Source organism: Corella eumyota, chromosome 4, assembly GCF_963082875.1.
Source record: "Corella eumyota chromosome 4, kaCorEumy4.1, whole genome shotgun sequence".
In the NCBI taxonomy this organism is placed as follows: domain Eukaryota; kingdom Metazoa; phylum Chordata; class Ascidiacea; order Phlebobranchia; family Corellidae; genus Corella; species Corella eumyota.
Window position 1 is genome coordinate 14,890,861 of NC_137493.1, and position 24,673 is coordinate 14,915,533.

The window sequence follows — 24,673 nt, forward strand, 5'->3', positions numbered from 1 at the left end:
TTTATTATTGTTTGGTAACACCCAGCAGTTAATTTAATTAAAGTTAGTACACGGCCAATATTTTAATGTATTTTTTATTAATTTTCCTTTTAAAGTTTTGCAAAAAAACAAGGCTGCAAAATTTTAAATGCCTACCAAGTGAATGTTGTGTTTGATTTTCACAAATTCTAGTTCAGTCGCACCCCCCCAGAAGTTTAAAAACAAACTAAATACATAAAGGGCAAGTCAACATATTGAACATTTAACAAAAGATAAATGTCAATTCCACTGAAAAATTTAAAAAGAATAAACATTTAAATTTTTAGTAGTCTTTTTGTAAAAACTATTTATTATCAAAGTTTAGGTCCGACTGTTATTTTCTATACACATTGAATATAAAACTAATATATACAATTTTACCAAAAAAAAGGCATTTTAAAAAGCTTAAAATGATTAAAATATGCAAAAAGTAAAATACGTATTAAAACAATAATTTTTCAATTTAGATATACTAACTGCATAAGCAGTTTACGTTTGCACAACGAAACTCTAAACAATCTAAACAACGCTTTAAAAATGTCAAAAAATCTTGCACGGGGGACATACTCGGGAAAGTGTAATAAACTGAAATTTTTGATATTTCGACAAAAAATAAAATTATAGATTAATAAAGTCAACAATAGTTTAATTCATTTACATTAAGGCCTTCAACATACCAATAACGGTCCGAGATCCATCTGGTTAAGCTGAGCCGTTAGATTATAGATCTAAACCGAGCTCAGTAAAGTACTGAAGCAAAATACTTTGCAAGCTGTTTTCAAACTATCTGAACAATCGTTGTCGAAAGAACCTTCATTGTCCAATATTATAACAGCAATCTGTTTCATTAATAATTTTTTTTAAAAAATTATTTGAATTGTGGGTAATATAAAATAGTTCTACGCGAAACAAACATTAAAAGCCTAATCGCACTGTTTTTAAACAAACCACATACCATATTAGGTAAAATGCCTAATGGTATGCAAATTTGTTAAGTATAATAGGTAGCACTAACTTTGGTAATACTATTTACTTACTTTGTTATAATTTTTATTGGAAATAATGTAAGGTTTTGTCCAAATCCAAGTTCCTTTCGTATTTGCTTTATCGCCACCTCGCCAGTTAAACCAGTTTGGAATTTTAACAGGATTTTGGTCTTTGAACAACTTTAAAATATTAATTTAAGTTACTCAAAAGCTTTTTATGTAAGTTTTAATATTGTTACCAATAACTAAAAATAACTTAAATATTAATGAAGAGGCCTATTTTAACTTCAAGATAAAAGCTGTTATGTTTAAACAATAATTAAAAGAAAGCATTGTTAAAATGTTTAGCATGTTGAAATTCGTTCGTGTTTTTATTTTGTTTAAAATCTACTTAGTAGGAGAATCAAAAATGGTATTCAATTTGTTTTTTGCGTTTGATGTTAAGGGCCAAAACTATTCAATTAGTTATTACATATTGCAGCTTACCAGGCACAATTCGTTTGCTTAAGTTATCATTATTTTTTGCACTCAGACCTAAACAAATACATCAGATAAATAGACGACTAGTTACCGATTTGTCTACACAACGCGCAAAAATAAGTGATAACATTAACGTTTTTAAACGCACGTTGAACAAAACATTGCATTTTCTGCTAATTTTAAATGAATGCTTCGGGTAATTAGTTGAGTAATCCAAAATAAAAACCAAAAAATTTAATTTTAAATAAATATATCGTTACTCTGAATGTTAACACATTTAAAAGAATGATGTCTTGAACAAACTGAAATACCTCTATAGATGTATTCATTGTTTTTAGATGTACAAGCAAAAATTATACTTTAAAAAGTGACAATCTAAACTGCTGTTAAGCTTTTTTTGTAATGAATATTAAATTATCAGTCAAATTAAAAAAAAAGTACTTACGGGTTCACGTTTGTCGTTGGCTTCCAAAAACAAAAGCATGAGATTAAGTAGGAAAGATTTTCCTTTTCGTTTTTCGCCCACAATTGAAATAATAGCAACAGGTAGATCTTTGATTTTATCTTGTAGAAAAACTTCGCTTAAAACTTTTTCATCTAAATCATAACCTGTAGCACCTTCTTCTCTTTCTACTAACAGTTGCTTTGTTTTACCTATCAGCAAAAATACTTTATTTAATTTAAAATATGATATTGTTATTCTTGTTTTTTTATAAGTAAAATAATCTTATGGAATGTGTTATATAATTTGGTAAAGTAGTTTAAAACATGATTCATTTTAACACAAACAGTAGGCTACATACCGCCCCCAGTCTCAAATGTTGTCACCATTTCACGTAGTTTTCCTTGCACAAAATTCATTTTTATTTTAAACTTAAACCAATCTACAGTTAAGAAAAGGTAAAGTCAATCATCTATTTCTATAAAATTAAATTTTAAATATATACCAATATTAGTAAAAGCTTATATTTTAAAACGATTGTCTTGCTTTGTAACCTGTACTAATGTACACAATTTTCTACCTAAACACTTTAACAATAAAGATGATAAAGGTGGCAAATTAATTGAAATAAAGTTAATAATTTTCTTTCTATACACATCGTGAAGCTAAATCAATAACACGTTCTTAAGCGTAACCTTTGCTTGGGTATAAATGTAAACACAACAGTGTGATTTGCAAAACTTTTTAGTATCCTATGCAAACTTAATTTATTGCATTTTAATTTTAAGTTGGTAATAAATTCTAAAAACGTAAATTGAATGTACAGTAAAAGTTAAAACACACTCAGTGTCTAAAGATATTAGTCCTTTTAAGTTTGCACATATTGGCTATGTTATTTATTTTGGTTTACAAATAACAACTAATAAAAGTCAAACCGAGCTTTACAGAATTATTTTTTAGAGCAATCATAACATATTGGTTTAACCTGTATGTGTTTTAACAAGAAAGGTAATAAATAACAGAAATCTGATTAACATATAAAACTCAGTACTGTTTTATAATTCTAATAAATGTTAAAATATTATTTGATGGCTTTAAATTTAAATTCGTCACTTTGAATCAATAATTTACAAAATATTTGCAACATTAGCACTTTTTTTAGTGTACAAAAATTGCCATTTGGTTAATATGTTATATGTGTAAATACAATTGCTAATGTAAAATAACAAGCATTGCGATATAGAATTAGATACAAAATAGGGAAAAAATCAAACTTACATAATGCTATCACATATTTTTTAAGCAAACTACAAAAATTAGCGTGTTCAACTTTAAGTGTTTCCAAAAACATAATTACTGATTTTAAAGAGTACAATAGATCATTTAAAAATATACAAAAACAATAACCATTTTTTATACAAACTATTTTAAAAGAATGTGTTGGATATATATATTTACCACGTAAGTCATATGAATTTACAAAAAAAAAATTTAATTATTCTTGTTTTTTTTCGAATCTATAAAATACTTAATAATTCCCCCGATAAGAAGAAACGGCGAACTGATGATAAGCAAGGGAATACCAACAACTATAGCCACTGGTATAAGTAAACCTACCGCAATTTTTTCTCCTTTTGTAAGAACTTCGTCTTCTGCTTCAGGATAAGGTGTAATTTCATTTGTACGGGCACATTCTTCTTTGATCGTGGTAAGTGTTGCTCTAAGTCGGTCTTCTATACATTCTTTCACCTTGTCGTGAAACCCTGTTGTGCTGTTTTTAGTTTTGTAGTCAATTTGTTTGATGAACATGTCGTGTAGTTTGTCGGCTGTAGCAACATCAATGTTATTGCTTTCTATCGCCTATGAACATGGAATAAAAATAAAGACCGGATTACAGACAAACAAGTTTAGAAAAAAGGTGCTCATGTAATTTCTATAATTTATATTATTACAAATGTTAAAAACCTTTTTCATGAAGTTCAAAAAATCAGCATCAATATCTTTAACCTTGGCTTCAACTTTGTTCTTAAAGCTCTCCTTAAAAATGAGTAAGATAACAAAATAATTATGTAACCTTTAAAAATAATTAAAAAAGGCAATAAATATTTTTTATGCCCAATTCAATGTATTATATATTAGTTTTTATATAGGATTTATTTTTACTTAGGCTCCTATAGCCAAATGTTAAAGCTCAAAGGTGGAGTTAATTAATATCCGTACGGCTTTTAACAGGAAAATGCAGGCTTTTAACAGGTGTTAACAGGAAAAGTACAACCAAATTCTAATACAAAACTTAAAAGTATTTATATATTTAAAATTATAAAAAGTTAACAATTTTCTGTTTAAAAACTGTTTGCCGCTCCGTTTGGTTAGTAATCTAGATTTTAAAAATCATTCTACCTCATATTCAATGTTTGCTTCGTTAATTGTTGTATTGAGTAATGACCATAACTTTTCTTCGCGTTTTTGTGCTGTTTTATAATCTAAATTTTGATCTTCCCAATCATTTTTAGCGTGAGAAATTATTTCGTCTTTTATTTTGCTGATTTTTCTAGCAAATTCATCTGGCAATCGTTGTTGGTCATCCATCTAAAATTAAATTTTAATAAAATAATTTTAGAAACTTGAAACAAAAAGTAAATAAAATTGAATTGCCCCCAAAAAAAATAGAATTATTTAAACGAATGGGTGTATACTATTTAAACTCAATATTAAAAAAGCGTAAAATTTTTTATATTTTTCTGATTTATTAAAACCCCTTTTTTTTAAGACAACGTCTAAAAAGAACTACTTTGTTTTTCACTTTAGTTTGAAAATCATCCAATAATTTTTCCAATTCCTTTTGCTCCCTTTTTTCACTTTCATCAAGTTTCTAAATATATATTTTAAAATTATTAGGTAAATACTCATTCTATTTTAACTTAGTTTAACATTTCAAAAAAAGGATATTTTTTAAAAACATAAATAAATAAACTGTGCTAGTTTAGCATTGTATATTATACATCTTATAAACCTTTAATCGAGTTTAAACTTAAGCGTAAACTATAGTCAGACAGCATGTGGAAACGCGTTTTTTGCGTTAGTTTATGCTTGCTTAAGGAATGTAACATTTTAAAAACGTTTTGTTAAGGCTAGTGACCTACTTATTTTAAATGTTTTGATAACTAACCCACGACTTCAATTTTGCAAATGTACCTCTAATTTGTTTTAAATCAATTATAGGAAAGGTTAGCATATATTTTAAGTTTGTTTTAATAAATACTTAATTAATTTTACGTAATGAATACCAACTAAAAACCCAAGTAAAAAACCAAACTAAAAAAAAATACCAACTAAAAAACCAGTACTGTTTTATAATTCTAATAAATGTTACAATATTATTTGATGGCTTTAAATTTAAATTCGTCACTTTGAATCAATAATTTACAAAATATTTGCAACATTAGCACTTTTTTTAGTGTACAAAAATTGCCATTTGGTTAATATGTTATATATGTAAATACAATTGCTAAGGTAAAGTAACAAGCATTGCGATATAGAATTGGATACAAAATAGGGAAAAAATCAAATTTACATAATGCTATCACATATTTTTTAAGCAAACTACAAAAATTAGCGTGTTCAACTTTTAGTGTTTCCAAAAACATAATTACTCATTTTAATACAGTACAATAGATAATTTTAAAATATACAATAACAATAATCATTTTTTATACAAACTATTTTAAAAGAATGTGTTGGATATATATATTTCCACGTAAGTCATATAAATTTACAAAAAAAAATTTAATTATTCTTGTTTTTTTTTCGATTCTATAAAATATTTAATAATTCCCCCGATAAGAAGAAACGGCGAACTGATGATAAGCAAGGGAATACCAACAACTATAGCCACTGGTATAAGTAAACCTACCGCTATTTTTTCTCCTTTTGTAAGAACTTCGTCTTCTGCTTCTGGATAAGGAGTAATTTCATTTGTACGGGCACATTCTTCTTTGATCGTGGTAAGTGTTGCTCTAAGTCGGTCTTCTACACATTCTTTCACCTTGTCGTGAAACCCTGTTGTGCTGTTTTTAGTTTTGTAGTCAATTTGTTTGATGAACATGTCGTGTAGTTTGTCGGCTGTAGCAACATCAATGTTATTGCTTTCTATCGCCTATGAACATGGAATAAAAATAAAGACCGGATTACAGACACACAAGTTTAGAAAAAAGGTGCTCATGTTATTTCTATAATTTATATTATTACAAATGTTAAAAACCTTTTTCATGAAGTCCAAAAAATCAGCATCAATATCTTTAACCTTGGCTTCAACTTTGTTCTTAAAGCTCTCCTTAAAAATGAATAAGATAACAAAATAATTATGTAACCTTTAAAAATATTAAAAAAGGCAATAAATATTTTTTATGCCCAATTCAATGTATTACATATTAGTTTTTATATAGGATTTATTTTTACTTAAGCTCTTATAGCCAAAGTTAAGGCTCAAAGGTGGGGTGTTAACAGGAAAAGCATAACCAAATTCTAATACAAAACTTAAAAGTATTTATATATTTAAAATTATAAAAAGTTAACAATTTTCTGTTTGAAAACTGTTTGCCGCTCCGTTTGGTTAGTATTTTAGATTTAAAAAATTATTCTACCTCATATTCAATGTTTGCTTCGTTAATTGTTGTATTGAGTAATGACCGTAACTTTTCTTCGCGTTTTTCTGCTGTTTTATAACCTAAATTTTGATTTTCCCAATCATTTTTAGCGTCAGAAATTATTTCGTCTTTTATTTTGCTGATTTTTCTAGCAAATTCATCTGGCAATCGTTGTTGGTCATCCATCTAAAATTAAATTTTAATAAAATAATTTTAGAAACAAACTGAAACAAAAAGTAAATAAAATTGAATTGCCAAATAAAAAAAAAATAGAATTATCCAAACGAATGGATGTATACTATTTAAACTCAATATTAAAAAAGCGTAAAATTTTTTATATTTTTCTGATTTATTAAAACCCCTTTTTTTAAGACAACGTCTAAAAAGAACTACTTTGTTTTTCACTTTAGTTTGAAAATCATCCAACAATTTTTCCAATTTCTTCTGTTCCCCTTTTTCACTTTCATCAAGTTTCTAAATATATATTTTAAAATTATTAGGTAAATACCCATTTTATTTTAACTTAGTTTAACATTTCAAAAAAAGGGTATTTTTTAAAAACAATTTGGCTTCGGTATTAATTGGTATTTTCTTTAGTTCAATGTTTATTTAGTGGCAATCTAGCTTTAATGTTAAGTTTAAGCGACAATTAACTTTAGACTGTAAATTTAGCATTTTGATTTCAAAAAATATAAAAAATTTTGAAACCTTCATCTCATATGTTTTATTTATTGCAGCAATCCTAGCTTCATTTATTTTATTTTCCAGTCGTTCTTTGTAATCTTCGTACAAGGGTTTCTTGGAATAATTGTATTGAAATTTTGCCAATTCCTCGTTTCTTAGCTTATTGAAATTAAAATCTTTCTGTTTTTAAATATTTTAAAATTATTTAATATTTGATATATAATAAAACAACAGGTTAATAAGCAATAAACAAAAGTTTAAAATCGAGATTTTTTTTGGTACTGAAATAACTAGCATAAACAAAAACTTTATAATACTTCAATATAGAGAATTATACTGGTCCTATAAACCAATAGTTTTTAAAGTTATTACCTGCATGTTTGTACCTTGAAGCCCTCTTTGAATTGTACTAACGTGATCCGAAATGGAGGAATTATAATTCAGTTCCAATTGAGCCTATGGTTTAAAATAAAATTTATAAAATTGGTTGTTTGTTTAGCAGGCTTATTAAATAGGATAAATATTTTGTTGAATATAAATTTAGTTAATCGTCAGACGTTGCCATTATCTAAACTCAATTACCCACTTTCAGGTTAATGACTTGACCATAAAAATATGTCAATAATGTTTCAATATGTTAAACCTAAGACTTAAAGTAACAAGTGGTATTCATAATAATTAAGTTGATGAATTTTTTAACAAAAATTTTTCAATAACATTGTTAAAGGACCAGCTTTTGCAAACGATTAAACTAAATACGCTAAAAATATTATTGCTTATATCATTTATATAGGATAATTTTTTACTTGGTAAGCTTCATTTTTTTTTAAACAGCATTGGTAGTTGCTTTTTAAGCGTAAGTTTAGATCCTTGATAAAGTCGATGTCTTCTTTATCTTTGAATTGAAATGCCTTTAAGAATGATTTTAAATAATTCTCAACTAGATTTTCATGATGTTCCCTCAATTTTGATAAATCAGTATAACCACCATTCATAAACTTAAACAAAAATTTAAATTAACCAATCGTGGTGTGAATGCAAAAAACAAAAGATATTTTTGTAGAGTAGCAAAACGGTATGGTTTTTTATTTAAAAAAAAATACTTTCAGCATTAAATTTACCTTTGTCATTTCTTCGCTGTATTTATCCAAAATAACCGATACTTCACTTTGTGCAATGGCCAACAAATTTGCCTTTAATTAAGTGTCATTAATGTTTTTTTATATAAATCAGCATTAATATGTTTTACAAACTTTATCGTTTGTACGAAATTTCACAATGTCATTTTTGTCCAATTTAAGTATTCAACTTTTTATAATTTGAGCATATACTATATACTTGTGAAATTACCTCATAAATTGACTTAGGTTCGCCAACAGTTCCATTATTCAAAATTTTGTAATAATTTCGAACAAATTTTGGAATATCTTTTGCAAGTATGATATTTCCATTGATCGTTTTTACTACGATGTTATCAGGAGAAAACATCTCCTCAAACATTGAAATAACCACTTTTCGAAAATTGTATTCCATTTCTAATAATAACACAACGTTGTATTTACTAATAAATTTAAAAAAATACCCTTTTATGCATTTTATTGTGGACTTTAGGTTAGTCTTTATAAATTTAAAAATATATTCAAAACATCAATTCAGTAATATTACATGAACTTAAATACCTGTGTGATATAAAGTTCTTTCAGAGTGACCTAAAAAAATTACAATGTTTATTTGCAAAATAAAATAAATTAAATTATGTTAAATTAAAAATTTTAATATTATTTCTAAAACCTGAGTATTTTCTGTTTACTAACCTTCGCTTTCTACTAAATATTGTATTGCACTATTTCCCGAAGATGCTATTTCAACAGGTTGTTGGTCATCCGCATTACATTTAACTGAGGTTTTTTGGTTACCTTCTGCTACTTGGGTTCCAGGAAAAGGAAAAAGGCAACATTTGATCGAATCATACGACTCTTGAATTATTTGATTTTCGTAACTTTTTGCGAAAACATCGTTATTCAGATATCTTTGACCTTCGTCAAATCCAACATCATAATCTGTACAGTCATGGCGATCTCGAATCGAAAAAACTAAATTCTGGGGAAAAAACGTTTTTGTTATGATATTTTGAGGTTCTAGAATACGATTGATTGTAGATATTTGTAAAGTAAAATTTAAACTTTAGGTGTAACAAGTTAATAACGCTAACTCTGTATTAAGCATTTACCTGAAATGGTTTACATTTCTTTTCCGGGGCTACGCTTTGACTTTCGCCAACTCTTTGTGTGTACTCAGAAAATACCTAAATACACGATTTGCAAAATTTAATTAAAAAAGATGTTTTACAAATTGCTACAATTTGGACAAATCGAATATATGTGTATGGCCCTAAAATATTAGTTACTTTGGCGCAGCGAATTTACAACATTGGCAAACAAACTTAATGGGCTAAAATATTTTTAATCAAATAAAAACTGAACAACCAGACAAAACAGAAATGCCAAAATATTCTGGATTGAACTTTTTGAACCAAGCGTGAGAGACATTAACATGTATGACAAATGTTAGTTTACAGTTTAATTTGTAACTTGAACTTACCAATAACGGTCCAAGATCTTTCTGGTTAAGTTGGGTCTGAAGATTATAGATTTGAACTGAGCTCAGTAAAGTGCTGAAGCAAAATACTTTGCAAGCTGTTTTCAAACTATCTGAACAATCATTGTCAAATGAACCTTCATTGTCCAATATTATAACAGCAATCTGTTTAAAAAAAACAATCACCTGTTAGTTCAAATACGGGTAACAAACAATTAGTTTACTTGGTTCAAATGTGGTTTTTTGACAAAGGACATATAACATTAAGTAAATTAACTTGCAAATATGCTAAGTTTATTATAGTCCTGACATTACTAGTACTGCTTTTGTTTGTAAACTTACTTTTTCGTAGTTTTTATTGGAAACAATGTAAGGTTTTGTCCAAATCCAAGTTCCTTTCGTGTTTGCTTTATCTCCACCTCGCCAGTTAAACCAGTTTGGAATTTTAACAGGATTTGAGTCTTTAAACATCTTTAAAATAATAAGATTAACGCAGATTAAAAAAAGGGGTACATATACTAAAGTTTTTTTGTTAGTTTTAAAGAAATATTTCTTTAAATATTTTTTAAATTAAATATCAGCTTAAGCTAAAAGTTATTTTTAAAAAAGTATAATAAATTGTGATATATACTTATTTTTTTATAGTTTAAATTATGGGATGAGTTTACATATCTTTCAGCATGTTCGAAAAACTGTTTTGTTTTTAATAATTAATAAAACTGTACCAAACATCAAATTATTTATAAAAAATAGTATTTGAATCGATTCTGTTTAAGATCTTACATTTTCTTTGTTGCAACTAGCTTCCAAATACATAAGCATGAGGTTGAGAAGAAAAGATTTTCCTTTCCGTTTTTCGCCTACAATTGAGATAATAGCAACAGGTAGATCTTTGATTCTATCTTGTAGAAATACTTCGCTTAAAACTTTTTCATCTAAATCATAACCTGTAGCACCACCTTCTCGTTCTACTAACAGTTGCTTTGTCTTACCTATCAGCAAAAATATTTTTTTTTATATATTTAGTATTTTTTATTTGATTTAAAAAAATTGAAATTTAAATACCACTTCCAGTGTCCATACTTGTCACAAATTCACGTATTTTATCTTGCACATAATTCATTTTGGTTTTAAACTTATGCACAATTTGCAGTTAAAAAATAAAGTAGATCAACAATTTCTACCTAATATAATGGCTCATGTACTGCGCCTAATATTAGTTAGAGAATTTAAGCTCTATCATCGTATTGTGCAACTTTTGAACACAATTTCCACTAGGTAAACTTTCACAATAGAGTTGTTAGCGGTTGCAACCGTAATGGGTAAAGTAAATAATTTTCTTTATATACACATCGTAAACCTAAACATAATGGTGTAACTCTGCAATTCCTTCAACGTATCAATAGTACAACGGAATATGGTTCAATTTATGCTAGCTTGATTCATTGTATTGCGGTTTTAATTTAGCAATAAAACTTAAGTACGTTTAATAAAGGTACTGTAAAAACTTTGACAGGCTTAAAGTCTGGCGGTAGATTTTCCTTTTTTGTTTGAACTTATTGCATTTAATGCTGTTGGTAATTATTTATGTGGATAAAACGAAATTAGTTCAAATCAAGCTCTAAATATAAATATTTTTAAGAGCAATAAAATTATATTGATTTAACCTATATGGGTTTAAACTTAAATGGTTGGTAAAAACAAAAAGCAGTTTAACGTTTAAAACATTATTTAAAACAAAAAAATTAGGTCAAAATGATTAGAGGCATTTTTATTTGAAAAATAAATTACAATAGCAACATAATGTTGTCTTTATTATAAGCGATAATTGAAAATCTTTAAACGCAAATACTTTATATTTGTCAATAACTTAAAGCAAGAAATATATCGTGTTAGTTACTCTATTTAGTCTTGATTTATTGATTTAACATATTCGTGCGTTTCCAACCCTGCAGTTGCATATAACATGACAGCAGTGGCTGCCAGTTGAACCTGGGTTATAAATTGATGGATTTTGGCTTCAGTTTTCATGTGATAAACGCCCAGTGAGGTGGCCATAGTGGAGCTATCTACAAACGCCAATACTAGTATGGTATAAGCCAGTAACAGTGAGGCCACCTTGCGTTGTTTTTTATTGCCGAACCATGCGAAATATGAGCCGAGCAAGTGAATACCGCCGACTACAAAAATATGAAAAAGGGGAAATCCCCCCATTATGCTAATTTGCTGGCTTCGTAGACGATATTGGACGATCTTGAAATAGATAACTTGTACTATGAAGTGAATGGCAAAAAACGCCTAAATATAAATAGAATTAAGTACTTACTGAAAGAAGGTATAAAACTTATAACTTTTTAAAGATTATGACTTGTAATTTAATGTCATTTTTAAAGGGTTTCAAGTGTGAAGTATTTTTAAAATAGTATGTTTACCCTGCCAAGTACAACAGCATATGATTTTGATCCCTCCATAATTTTGTTTTTTCTTTTAACGTCTTCAACTCCAATAATAACCAACAGACCACCTATAATACCTTGGTAAAACAAAGCTTGTAGAAAATTAACTTCGCCGTTTATTGTGCTTGGGTAATCGCCTAAAACAATAAGAAATTCATCTATTGTACAGTTATGTAAAAGTATTGTACCTACATCTCTTACGAAAGTATTTCAATTATTTTTAGGAAAGACAGACTTAACTGTTTTGCGTGAATTTCAGTACGTATATTGCAGGTTATATTATTATATTGAGTTAGTTTATACAACTTATATGGGTAAACACTTTAAAGTACTAACCTATCCCTCCGTCTCCAACTGGATGATGAATTAAAAAAGCAACCACTGCGTAGGTTACAAGCATTCCTAAGCTTGAGAACTCTAATTGTTTCTTAAGTAAAATTCTATATGAGAAACGTACAAAATTTATGAACATGGTATTTAAAGTGGTAGTTGGAAGTATACACAAAATGCAGAGCGGTGCTATCATATATATGTTATGTATGTATATATACACATATACCAAAGGACTAAGTTTGTAGGTCTACAAATGTTAACACTTTTTACCTTACTCCAAAGAAAGTGTAGAATGCGACAATCAAATATATAAACTGCACTGGGAAGCCAAGGGCTCGACAATATCTCGACCTTGTTTCAAAGGATGCTATATACCAAACAGCATCAGCCAATATGCAGAGTGCAAAAGCAAGTCTACAAGTAATAGATATTTACTTATTAATTACAGAAATATTTTCAAAAACTGCTTGGTTTCAATAAAGCGTTTTGGCCCATAGCCAGACGGATTTCTTTGAGTTTCTACTCACATAATTGTACGATTGTGTTGTTTGGTACAAAAAGTAAGATAACAAAAGTAGTTTTTAATTGATGCTGAAAAATATTGTCTTAATTTTTTAACTAGATTATAGTTCAGATAGATGTATGATTAAAAGTAAAATACATGTGTGATTAGTTTTTTTTTTAAAAAAGAGTTAGTTATTTATTTATTTAATACCACACAAATAAATGATAACTTAGATCCTGAACTACATCAAGTTCGTATTAATTAAACTAGATTGGTATGGTATTAGGATTGTTGCAATGCATAAGTGACGTTGTTCAGATAAATAAATAAACTGTGCTAGTTTAGCATTGTATATTATACATCTTATAAACCTTTAATCGAGTTTAAACTTAAGCGTAAACTATAGTCAGACAGCATGTGGAAACGCGTTTTTTGCGTTTGCGTTAGTTTATGCTTGCTTAAGGAATGTAACATTTTAAAAACGTTTTGCTAAGGCTAGTGACCTACTTATTTTAAATGTTTTGGTAACTAACCGACGACATCAATTTAACCTTTTTTTATTATTCGTTTTAAATCAATTATGGGCAAATATTTTAAACTTGTTTTGATAAATACTTGGTTTCATTTAAGTGATACATATCAACTAAATACCCTATCACGTCTAAATAGATAAAAAAGTTTGCTTTTCTTACCTACTGTAGTTGAAAATATTTTCATTGAATCCATATATTTTATTGACATTATTAGACATTTTTGTACTTAAATATACTCTGAAAATGAATAATAAATTTTATGTATCTATAAAATGATTGAATATACTCATGCTAACTTTACTTGTGTTATGTTTAAAACTTTTGCTCAGAACTAATTACCTTTTTTATAACTGCAGTTAAACACAATTTTAAACAGCGGTTTAATGGAGATTAAATCATGATAGTGAAATCATAAGTAAATATTTGAATAGTTTTGCTTCATAACTTTACACAAAAGACACGTATATTTGTGAATATTAATACAATAACTAAAATAGTTTTATCGGTAATACATTTTAAACAAAAATTTGCAAGATGAAATATAACAATTATTTTTTGCAAACTTGTAAATTATTTTTATTTTTTTTTACTTTTTGAATTAGTTTATCCTCAAAACTTTTACTAGGAAAAATATTTACATAATGATATTATATTCTGTAATACATGTAAATAGTTAAATATCTTTAGGTTACGTTGTGAAGTTGATTGGAATTTCTCTAGTTGTGTTGTACACCTTCGTTGAATTCTTTTAAAAATTTAGAACGTAGTGGCCATTTCTAAAACAAAATAATTTTAATATTCGGTCTATCATAAACTTACCTATAAATCTTAGAATAGGTCTACTGAAAATGGTATTTTTATATTATATTTTATAAAATTGCTACTATTATTTATTTTGTTACATTCTAAAAAATAACAAGTTTTTGTTTGACAGTTTGTCTGTCATTTTGTATCCGATTTAATGCCCGAGTTCAGATATAAATCACGTTTAAAAATTGTTAAAATTTGCCCAGGTGCAAAGCTGAACAATGTATCATGTGGTGTGGCAATTTAGGAGAGCAAATAAATATAAATTGTGGATATTTATTATGTACACACAAAAAAAATTAAATTAAAAAACAATTAAATTTTTTTTAAAATTAGATATATTTAAAGTATTCGTAAAAGGTAAACTGAGGTTATTTAGACTTTAAACCTAAGACTTTTTACATTGGAACCTAAGGTCATGGGTTGTACAACTAATGCATTTATACTTTTAAAAATAAGAAAAAATGTTTGTATGAAATATAATTACAAAATAACAAATCTTAAAATTAACCTTAATTGGATGTAGTGTTTCTTTTTGATCATTTTTTTTGCTTTTGCAATATTGTTCCTGGACCAAAACTTTCGCTTTTGCACCACCTGAAAATTACTTAAAATATTAATTCTTTATTTAAATTAAAAAAATCTAATTGTTTAAAATATAATATATAAATGATAGTTTAAACATAACATTGTCATTTAATGATATAACAACTTACAGTAATATTTCTTTGTATTAAACTCTTTTATTTGATTAATTTCCAAGGCATGCATAAGATGGGTAATGTACGCTGTTGCTAAAGTTAATACATCTAATTTTGATAGTTTAGTATCGGGTGGTATAGAGGGCAATGAACTTTGTAATTGTAAATACGCTGTTCGTAGGGTCCGTACTCTGTTCCTATAAAAAATAATGTAATTTCTATTGATTACATAACTATTTTGAATAGAGTGAAATATAAATAGTTTTTTATGCTGAAAGTCATTAATAAAAATTATATTCCAACAGTCATTAAAAAAAAATTATATTCTTACATTGCAAAACAATACTTAAAATTTTTTTTTTTTTTATTGAATACTTAAGTGATGACCTACTTTTTTTTTGTTACACAATTTAAAAAACATTTACCTTTCTCTAGCCGCGTTGCCGTTTTTCGCACCAATATCATTTTTCCGTTTTGTTAAAATTGATTCTTTTTTAATCTTCATCAAAAAACTAAAGTATTCTTTTTTATTGTTTAAATCTATAAATGGAGATATAATAAATATTTTTTAATTTATTATGTCTATCAATATTCTTTTTTTCAAACATTTAATATTTAATTTTACGCCTTTTAACAACTTAAATTTTATGTTTATAAAAATGCAAACGCTTTTGGCCCTTATCGAATTATAAAATTACCTTTTTTGAGCATCTTAAATTTCTGCCAAAAATATTTTTTTTACGACATTCGGGATATTTTCAATATTTTATTTGTCATGTCATCATTCACGTTATGGTTTTGAATTCCAAGCCTTAAAACCGGAAAACGGCAAAGTTTTAGGCTTACCAATGTAAATAGAATGTGACCAATTCTTGATACGGTTGTGTTCATGTAACTACTAATCGTTTAAATTTAGCATAAAGTTTATTTGAAATAAAATCAATATTAAATTTTTTTATGACAATTACTTTAAACCATTTTAAAATTTTGGTTGTAAAATAATAAACAAAATATTTTTTATTAAGCAGGTTAAAGCGGCGAAGATTTGCGGTGCTTGCATTTAATTTTGTATTTAAGCAAATGCCATCTGTGATAGTAACACCAACCAGGCCTAAAATTTACCTAATGCTTAAGCTATAAGCCGTTCTTTCCACATTGAGGATAAAAAAATATAAAATAAATGTTAAAAAGTTTAAAAATGTAGGACTAGGTATACGTATTAGCTCTCTTAAATTATGAAAGTTTCTTTTTGTCAACCTAAAATACCTTTCAAATTATCGATTGTATTCAATTTTGTTTTATATCAATAGTATCAACATTATCGCTATTCAACAAGAGTAATTTAATATCTAGTAATCCTACACCAGTACGCTACGCGACCTTTGCCAGTGTACCGCTTTAAATAAACAGAACTTTAATATCAAAACGCAAGGACATTTATTCTTCAGATTAAACATAGTTTATTACAAATGTAATCATATTATGGGTATTGTATTGTTGTGTGTTGCCACTGTTTCATATTTTGAGCAGATGTAATATCATGTTTTAGTTATGTCAGTTGAAATGAAAAGGTTGTTTTGAAAGGAATGATAGATTTGAAATAAATTGCTACATTTTAACACAAAACTGTTAGATGTATAAGTTATTGCACATTATTTTTTGGAGTATTTTTAATAAAATATATATGTAAGAGAACTTTTGCAAAAATGTTAATGTAAATATTTTTTAGATTACACTTGAGGTTAGGACGAATTTAATGTAAACAACATTTGTTTAAAATGGTCAAATGCTTGGTGACATTACTAGACAAATCTGAGATTGAATTTCAGATACATCAACATGAAAATGGAAGAAAGTTGTTCGACAAAGTTTGTAAATTTCTAAACTTAGCCGAGATTGGATATTTTGGGTTAATTTTTCGAGTTAACGGTCTGCAAGACGATATATGGTTAAGATTGGATAAATCATTCAAAAAACAATTTGAAATCAGGTAGCTATACTTTTATAATATTTTATAAAATTTTTAATTTTATTGTTAATTAGTAAAACTTTTTTTTGATATGATTTAAAAAGTAATTTTTTTTTGTGTTTTTTTTTTGCTTTTTTTCTAACTTTAATATTTTTGGTTATTTAATTAAACAAGAAATTTTTGGGTATCTAACTAAACAAAAAACCTTAAATTAAAAAAACCACGTTAGTTTTTAATTAAATCTTATCGTTTTTTAACAGTCCAACTTCAGCAAATCTAAAATTTTCTTTTTCTGTTCAATATTATCCATCAGATCCTTCTTATTTAAAAGAAGAGTTAACAAAGTTAGTACAAACTTTTTGTTAAAAATTTAGAATATTATTTTTATTAAAATTTATCGTTTAGAGACTTGCGTTTTTTACAACCAAACAGTTAAAATATTACGAATACTATAAATTAATATATAATGTTTTTTATTATTTTATTCTATTTATTTAAAAAAATGGGTCAAAATTATTAAGGTTATGACATTACAAATTAAAGGATAAAATCCTGGGACAAAACTGGTATTTAAAATTAAAGGCCATTGTTACCTAACAATGCGAAGCGTCCGGCAACACGCGACATAGTATTAATTACGTCATTGTTTGGTTATTCTAGAGTAGGCCACGCGTTCTGGTATAGTGACGTAATAATTTATTCACATGAGGTGGATGTGGTATTGTTTTTTGTTAAAACAATTGTTTCTGTAAAATAAAAAAAGTTTTTTAAAATTAGATTTTTTATTTATAATAGAGATTTTATTTATCTATATTTACAAACTTAGTCTTAAATTGTCTTCTCCAGGTATCAGATATGCTTGCAAACTCGTGACGATCTGTTAAAAGGCAGGCTGCCTTGCCCCGTCGCTTCCTTATCACTTCTTGCCTCTTACTGGCTGCAGTCTGAGTTTGGAGACCAAAAAGAATCCGAAATAAACGAAGTCAAAAATTGTCTGGCGTTACTGGAGTCTGCGTGTCGAGGCGACAAAGAGGAGGATTTTCAAGAAAAGACAATTAAGATTTACAAGTCTCGACATGGAATGCCCCCAGCCGATGCGGACACTCAGTTTTTGCGACTGGCATCGAAATTAGCGCTCTATGGTGTTCATAGGTACGGTACTGTTGACGAAAAAACACAAGGCAAACCAGATGGGCTGATACTAGGTATCGGGTTGCACGGCGTAATGGAAATAGTCAACAACAAAGACACAAACATTTTTCGGTGGCGTAACATCAAAAATGTCAACTACAAAAAGAACAAGTTCTTTCTCAAGCTTTTACCAACTTCGCCTAAGAAGAAATCGATTGAAAAATCCTACCACATGGCTTCAGAAACTACCGCGCACGCCATCTGGCGAAATGTTGTTGACCACCACGTATTCTTCCGCGTCACGGGATCGGACACTACGTCACAAAGGGGATCTACTTCCAGCATGCCAACTTCACCCAAACATTTAGCAACGTAAGAACATAATTTTAAAGTGTAAAAAATGCTTTAAAATAGCAAAAAATTCACACAAAAGCTAGGCTTGCATTGTTTAGGTTTTTTTTTCTATCTGGGTCAGATCGCCGCTCAAGCGCCGGTCGAACTTTTTTTTGACTTGCTTAAAACTTTATTTTTTTTTTTGTACTTCAACAAAACTATATATTTTTTAATTGCAAAACCTAAGTAATTTAAAAAAAATTTTTGTCAATTAATCAATTATAAACCATTTTTTTCAATAGAAAACGGAAAGGGAGTTTTCGGTTCAGTTTTAGGAAGAAAAAGGTCAAAACTGAAGAGGACATTCGTGAGGAGAGCTCAAAATTGTCACGTAACCATCCAAAAGTTGTAAGCTTAAACCTAAAATAATTATTTTTTATAACGCTATAAATCAGAAGCGGTAAACTAAAAAGGATGTTCAAAGAATATATATTAAAGTTTGTAACTTGTGCTTGCTTAATATATATATATATATGTAAAGCAGTTAAGAAATTCTGCATACCAAGTTATTGATAACTTATTGTTAACTTATTCAGGCAACAAACTGCATACTGTATTAAATAGTATAGCAGAAGTTACAGTTAAAAATTCTAAACCAGAGTTTAATATTTTAGGTTCGAAAAAGCAGTTTACGTCATACTGCTAGCTTAAAATCTGAAAATTTACCCACTTCATCCCAGTCTTCTACTAAACAACCTACGATCGTTACACTTAGAGACCCAGATACCAAACAACCCATTATTCAAGAAGTTCCTGTTATTATAATAGGAGATATGGGCTCTAGCGGTAGTCCTATTTTAGGTAAAAGCTCTTTGCTACTTACTGAGACTATTATGGAGGAAGACGAGTCACAAATCTCACCTGTCCAAGAAGAGAGCATTGAAATTCTTCTTCATTCGAATACGGCGCCTTCTATTTTGATAAGTGAGGACGAACAAGCTAATTTTCTTGATGAAGATATTTTACCGCCACCGCCAGATGTCGTGGTTGAGACGTGCGAAGAAGACAAGCCGAAACCAGGTCAAAATAAACTTCTCGTTAGTGGAAAACCGACCGAAATTGAACCCACCTGGCATTTAGTGCCACCCTTGGTGTCTCAATCTACTCGAGAAGCGATTGTCATTCTCCTAGAAGAAGAAACCGAATCGGAAAGTTCAAAATCTGAATCATCGCAGGGTGCCCGTGAAGTTTTGGTGATTTTGGGCGGGAGTGAAGTAAAAAGAAAATCTCTCGACGGCGTTTTGGATGCAAAAACGGCGACTAGCTTTGAAGAAAGTCATTTTGATGATGACGTCACGCCAGTTAAATCAACCGGAACCTACCATGACGTCACCGCTAGTCAACCAACTCTATCCGACGATGACGTCACCGCTATTCAACCAACTCTAACCGACGATGACGTCAAACCGATAAGTCAAACAAATGATGACGTCACACTAATAGAATTAACTAAATCCAGTGCTGACGGTGTTAAGCTTACTAGCCAGACATCAGACAAAGATGACGTCACAATTGATATACCTTTAAACACAAGTGTTAACGTAGAAAGTTCCGTCGTTCTAGAAAATGAGCTTAGTTATTCCAGTAATGACGTCACAACTAATGACAAACTATCACCCTTGACCAACGAAGTCGTACCTCTTACAAATAATAATGCCACGGCCATTTCTATTAATTCTAGTACAGAGTCTCTAACCTCTAACAATTTTCCTAAAAAAGTCATCAAAAACGAACCTGTAAAAGTTGAAATAGAAAACCAATCTTTAAATTCTGCGGAAATAACCGATAACTCAGTTCCAAAGCCAGAGCCTACGTCTTTAGCTTTAAAGGAAAGTCCAGTTTCTGATAAAAATCCAATTGTAGCCATAACACCTGTAAGTATCGAAGACCAGCCAATTAAATACGAGTCTACAACATTATATGGTGAGCCTTTAACGCTTAGAAATAAGGCTCTTGAACCCGAAATAACAACGGATAACATGGAAATAAAGCCCGTCCTTATCGAAAATGTGAGTGGGGAAAACATACAATCTATTACAACAGAAATTAAAACACCGATTTTGGAAAGTGGTGAAGAAAATGCGTCTGATAACGAAGACATTTCTCTAGCTCCAGAAAACGCTAATCATGCTAACACTTGTGATATTACTATAGACGTTATGGCTAATAATGATTTTCTACCAGATGATAGGAAGGGGTTGCCAACTTCTTTTTATGCTAAATCTGAATTTTCAGATGTGATTCTTTCCGAAAATTCACTGATAGATTATAATTCTGTGGATCAAGAAAATAATTCTTATTCTAGTCGTGACACAGTTACCTTGGAGAACGAAACAATTACCAAGGACATTCCTGCTAACCCTGAAACACATCAAACAGCAGAAACGGATATCGTTTCTAGCCCAGAAACTGAGCAAACATCAATTAATAATGACTTAACATCTAAAGAAAACAGCAAAGCGGATGTAAATGAGGATAACTTACTTTCACCAAGCGAACATTCAGATAGCGGAAGGGCCGTTGAAAACACCTTAACTAATTTTGAAACAAAACCACAACTTGTTAATAATAATTTAGAAACTGATGATAACGAACACGGTGTTGTAAATGTAAACATATTAAATTCCTCTAACGGATATTTAGACACCGAGCCATCTGTTGAAGACACCATTTCTATTCCTGAAACAGAACCAACGCCAGTTAATAATAACTTAACCTCTAATGCAAACGACGAAGCTGTGATAAATGTAACCAACTTGTGTCCGCCTATAGAATCTTATATAGAAGCAGATGGATCTGAAAAAACAAAGTTTGATCAAAATCAAGTTCAAGAAGTTCCTATTTTAGTTGTCGATGGTAAAATCGACGACAACAACGATAGCGATACAGAGTATGATCGTAAAACTATTGGTGCCATGAGCGCGTTGGCAGTGTTAGGCGATGATGACGTCACTTTAGATGACGTAACAATGAGTTTGCCTCTTAGATTATCTTCCAAGGAAGACATTTTTTCCAACTCCGATAGTACGTTTGAAGATCATAGTGATACTTCGAGTTTTTCTGATGTTACTAATAACACTGAAAAGTTATGCAATCCCAACATCTTAGATATACTTTGGGCTAAAATAAGCGGACTAGATGACTCCACCAACGCTTACGAACGAATCTTTAAAGTTAAAAGGCGTAAAAACCCTGGACGTCAAGGCAAAACTAACAACATCAATTCAGAGTATTATCCTAAAAACAACGTGTCCATAGCTACCCAATTTCCAAGCCCCGCGTCGTCAGTAAGCGAAGTTGAAAAGAAATCAAGTAAAAAGTTTATACCCAGTTGGCCTTTCAACCCAGAAAGTGTTGCTGGCAAGGCACAATTAGACGAACTTGACAGGGAAGCGATATCAGCGGCAATGAAGGCACACGTTGTTCTACAAAGTAGCGATAACGAAGATCTACCTGACGATGTTTCAGAAGATCTTACTGAAATCGACGGTGGAAAAGTAAAAACCGAAAAGAACAAAAATTTAACTTTACAAGCGACCTGTCCCGCTATTGTGCCTAAACTCGATATTAAAGATCACCAAAATAATAATGACGTTTTTCTTCCAACACCACCCGCCTACGACCAAGTAGTTAGTAAACCAACGAATACGGTTAAAAACAACGTTAAAAATGAAAAGGTGTTAGTAAAACCAAGGTATGAACGAGTACCTAGCATACCAATGTTTGCAAAAAGTGTTGCTCTTTACCATTTGGGCAGTAGCGTAAGTGAATCTGGTAGCATATCAAGACAAAGCTCCTCCGAATCTGATCAAGACTCTCAAAAACCCTTATCTCCAAACTCTGTAGAAGTCGAATCATTAAAATACCCACCTACCATAAAAAAGTTTAAATTACCAAACAGCCCGAGGTCCGAGTTATTAGAGTACGACAAGGGTATTGAAACAACGGATTCACCTCAAAATAGAGACTCCTTTAAAATTGAGTCTACGGATTCGGACGGTAGCTCTCCTAAATCCATGTCTTCTTCCGGAAGTTCAAAATCCAGTTTCCCTCGCTTCGTTCACAGCATTTTTCCACTTCGAAAATTTTCGTGGGCTTCTTCAACTAGCTCTAAAAAAAGCAAGAACAAATTAAAGATAGCAAAAAAGAGGCAAGCCAGCAAAAAATCTAAAAAATCAAAGAAAAATTTAACTTCGTTATTGTCGTCTGGTCCAAAAGTTGAAAAGGTGAAATCCGATACAACTAAGGTTGTCTATGCGAGTACTGAAGAAAATACAACAATAAACGGAGTACCAACCGAAAGGTAACTTTTTGTAATTGAAATTATATATAGCCTATAACTTTTAAGAAAAACTAAAATCTATTTTTTTTATGTTTTTAGAGATAGTCCCACTGAGAAAACCAATGTTTCAAAAGGTACAAAGACTTATCCTCTAGTACAGGTAGATGCTAGTTAATTATCTTAATAATTAAATATATGTTTTATTTAGTATGACTTATAATATTATTAATAGTATAATGTTGTGCTGGAATCAAAATCTCAAAATTTAAATAACCACAATTAACTGCACTAATAACGAAAGAACCACTAATAACCGCAAAAGTCGCAAAACGACACAAATAACCGCAAAAAGGGTTAATAAAATTCTAACTTGCTTTGTTTGCGACATATGGCGATTTTTAAAATATTACACTATCTCATCACGAATTAAACATGTATTATATCAAGAAAGTATATTGACTAAAATAAATTATATTGTTTTGGGCATTTTCTTGATAAACTTAAATTGACAGTGATTTATAAACCTATCATTTGTACATGCGGGCCTGTTTGTGTTTTACAACACTAGAAATATATCAAAAGTCCAATGTTATGTATTAAACAAAATACTATCCTATTATAGCCCCTCCATGACGACACTCCGGACTTATACGACTCTTCCACATGGGAAGATAGTACGTCTAACAAAAGTGAGATGACTGATGTTGAAAGCCTGGACGAAATCATTTTATCCGACGCGGACGAGGTTCATAATTCCAACCCTAACAGCAGTAACTCCCAAGAAAGTGATTAGTTTATGCACCGGTGTCCTTTATGATATTTGTGTGATATTTAAAATGCATTATAGTAAAAGGCCTTATTTTGAAGTGTTACAAGGATTTTACAACATTTTTAAAGCTGGTCAACATTTTTAAAAATCACACATTTTTTTAACTAGCCTGTTGTTTAGTATTAGGTTATAGCCTTTGGTAGTAATTACTTAAAGTCTAAATATTATTTAAAATATTCTTTGGCTAGTTGGTGTATATGTTTTTTAATTAATTTTACACCTAAAATAATGCTTTATTCTTTTATATTTTTTAGTTTGCTATAGTGATGTTTTACATATTTGTATTTTTTAGGTTATTAATTTTAAATTACCATAAATATTTTTACAAATATGCCCATTTTTTGTTTGTATTTTCTATCTTTTTTATAGATTTAAACTATTTTATTTTAAAGTATAGTTGTATATATTTTATCTTTTTTAATGCTTGTACTTTTTTTTATTGCATGCACATGTAGAAATTTAGTTATATCTATTTTATTAAACATTTTATAAGTAAATAATATTTAAAAAAGTCATTAAATTGTATAAATAGGTACGTTTTAAATCAGTATAGGAATTTACGCTTTTACCTAAATAATGATCAAAAGTTTTACGAAAATATTTTTCGTTATTATTTAAACTTACTAATCGGCTGTGAAAAAGTTCACTCATTTAAAACAGGAAATATTGGAAAATTTTGTTCGGAAATTTTTGAAACAAACGCTAATTAAGTATCCACACTGCGTATAATATATCACTCTTTTAATATATAATTATAAAGCGATATATTTATTTTTGTTTTGTTTTTTAGTGAAAAAATTTGCCAATATAAACACAGTATATAATAACCAAAAATATTTTTTTAAAGAATTTTTTTCTTAAATTAAGAATATTTGAAAAC

General features: G+C 29.1%; 2 protein-coding genes across 2 annotated transcripts; one reads left to right on the forward strand and one right to left on the reverse strand.

The window, feature by feature from the left end:
- Positions 1-11,759: 11,759 nt before the first annotated feature.
- LOC145750927 (uncharacterized) lies at positions 11,760-13,899 on the reverse strand. The gene is made up of 5 exons (XM_082566998.1): positions 13,841-13,899; positions 12,914-13,057; positions 12,647-12,750; positions 12,287-12,447; positions 11,760-12,152 (listed from the first exon to the last, which is right to left on the reverse strand). Exons 1-5 carry the CDS (start codon positions 13,897-13,899, stop codon positions 11,760-11,762), a joined length of 861 nt encoding a protein of 286 aa, XP_082423124.1.
- A 3,031-nt stretch (positions 13,900-16,930) lies between these two features.
- On the forward strand, positions 16,931-24,123 carry LOC145749646 (uncharacterized). The gene is made up of 7 exons (XM_082565469.1): positions 16,931-17,179; positions 17,419-17,502; positions 18,005-18,661; positions 18,925-19,030; positions 19,297-22,985; positions 23,064-23,124; positions 23,587-24,123. Exons 1-7 carry the CDS (start codon positions 16,968-16,970, stop codon positions 23,755-23,757), a joined length of 4,980 nt encoding a protein of 1,659 aa, XP_082421595.1. The 5' UTR covers positions 16,931-16,967; the 3' UTR covers positions 23,758-24,123.
- Positions 24,124-24,673: the final 550 nt, after the last annotated feature.

What these genes read in the sequence shown, in the direction of transcription:
- LOC145750927 (XM_082566998.1), bottom strand. Translation starts at nt 13,899, where the DNA reads ATGTCTAATAATGTCAATAAAATATATGGATTCAATGAAAATATTTTC. An exon ending in AATATTTTCAACTACAGTAG is followed by an intron (nt 13,058 to 13,840) that starts GTAAGAAAAGCA and finishes TATTACTTGTAG; the next exon opens with ACTTGCTTTTGCACTCTGCA. An exon ending in ATGCTGTTGTACTTGGCAGG is followed by an intron (nt 12,153 to 12,286) that starts GTAAACATACTA and finishes ATTTATATTTAG; the next exon opens with GCGTTTTTTGCCATTCACTT.
- LOC145749646 (XM_082565469.1), top strand. Translation starts at nt 16,968, where the DNA reads ATGGTCAAATGCTTGGTGACATTACTAGACAAATCTGAGATTGAATTT. An exon ending in TCACCCAAACATTTAGCAAC is followed by an intron (nt 18,662 to 18,924) that starts GTAAGAACATAA and finishes TTTTTTCAATAG; the next exon opens with AAAACGGAAAGGGAGTTTTC. An exon ending in AACGGAGTACCAACCGAAAG is followed by an intron (nt 22,986 to 23,063) that starts GTAACTTTTTGT and finishes TTATGTTTTTAG; the next exon opens with AGATAGTCCCACTGAGAAAA.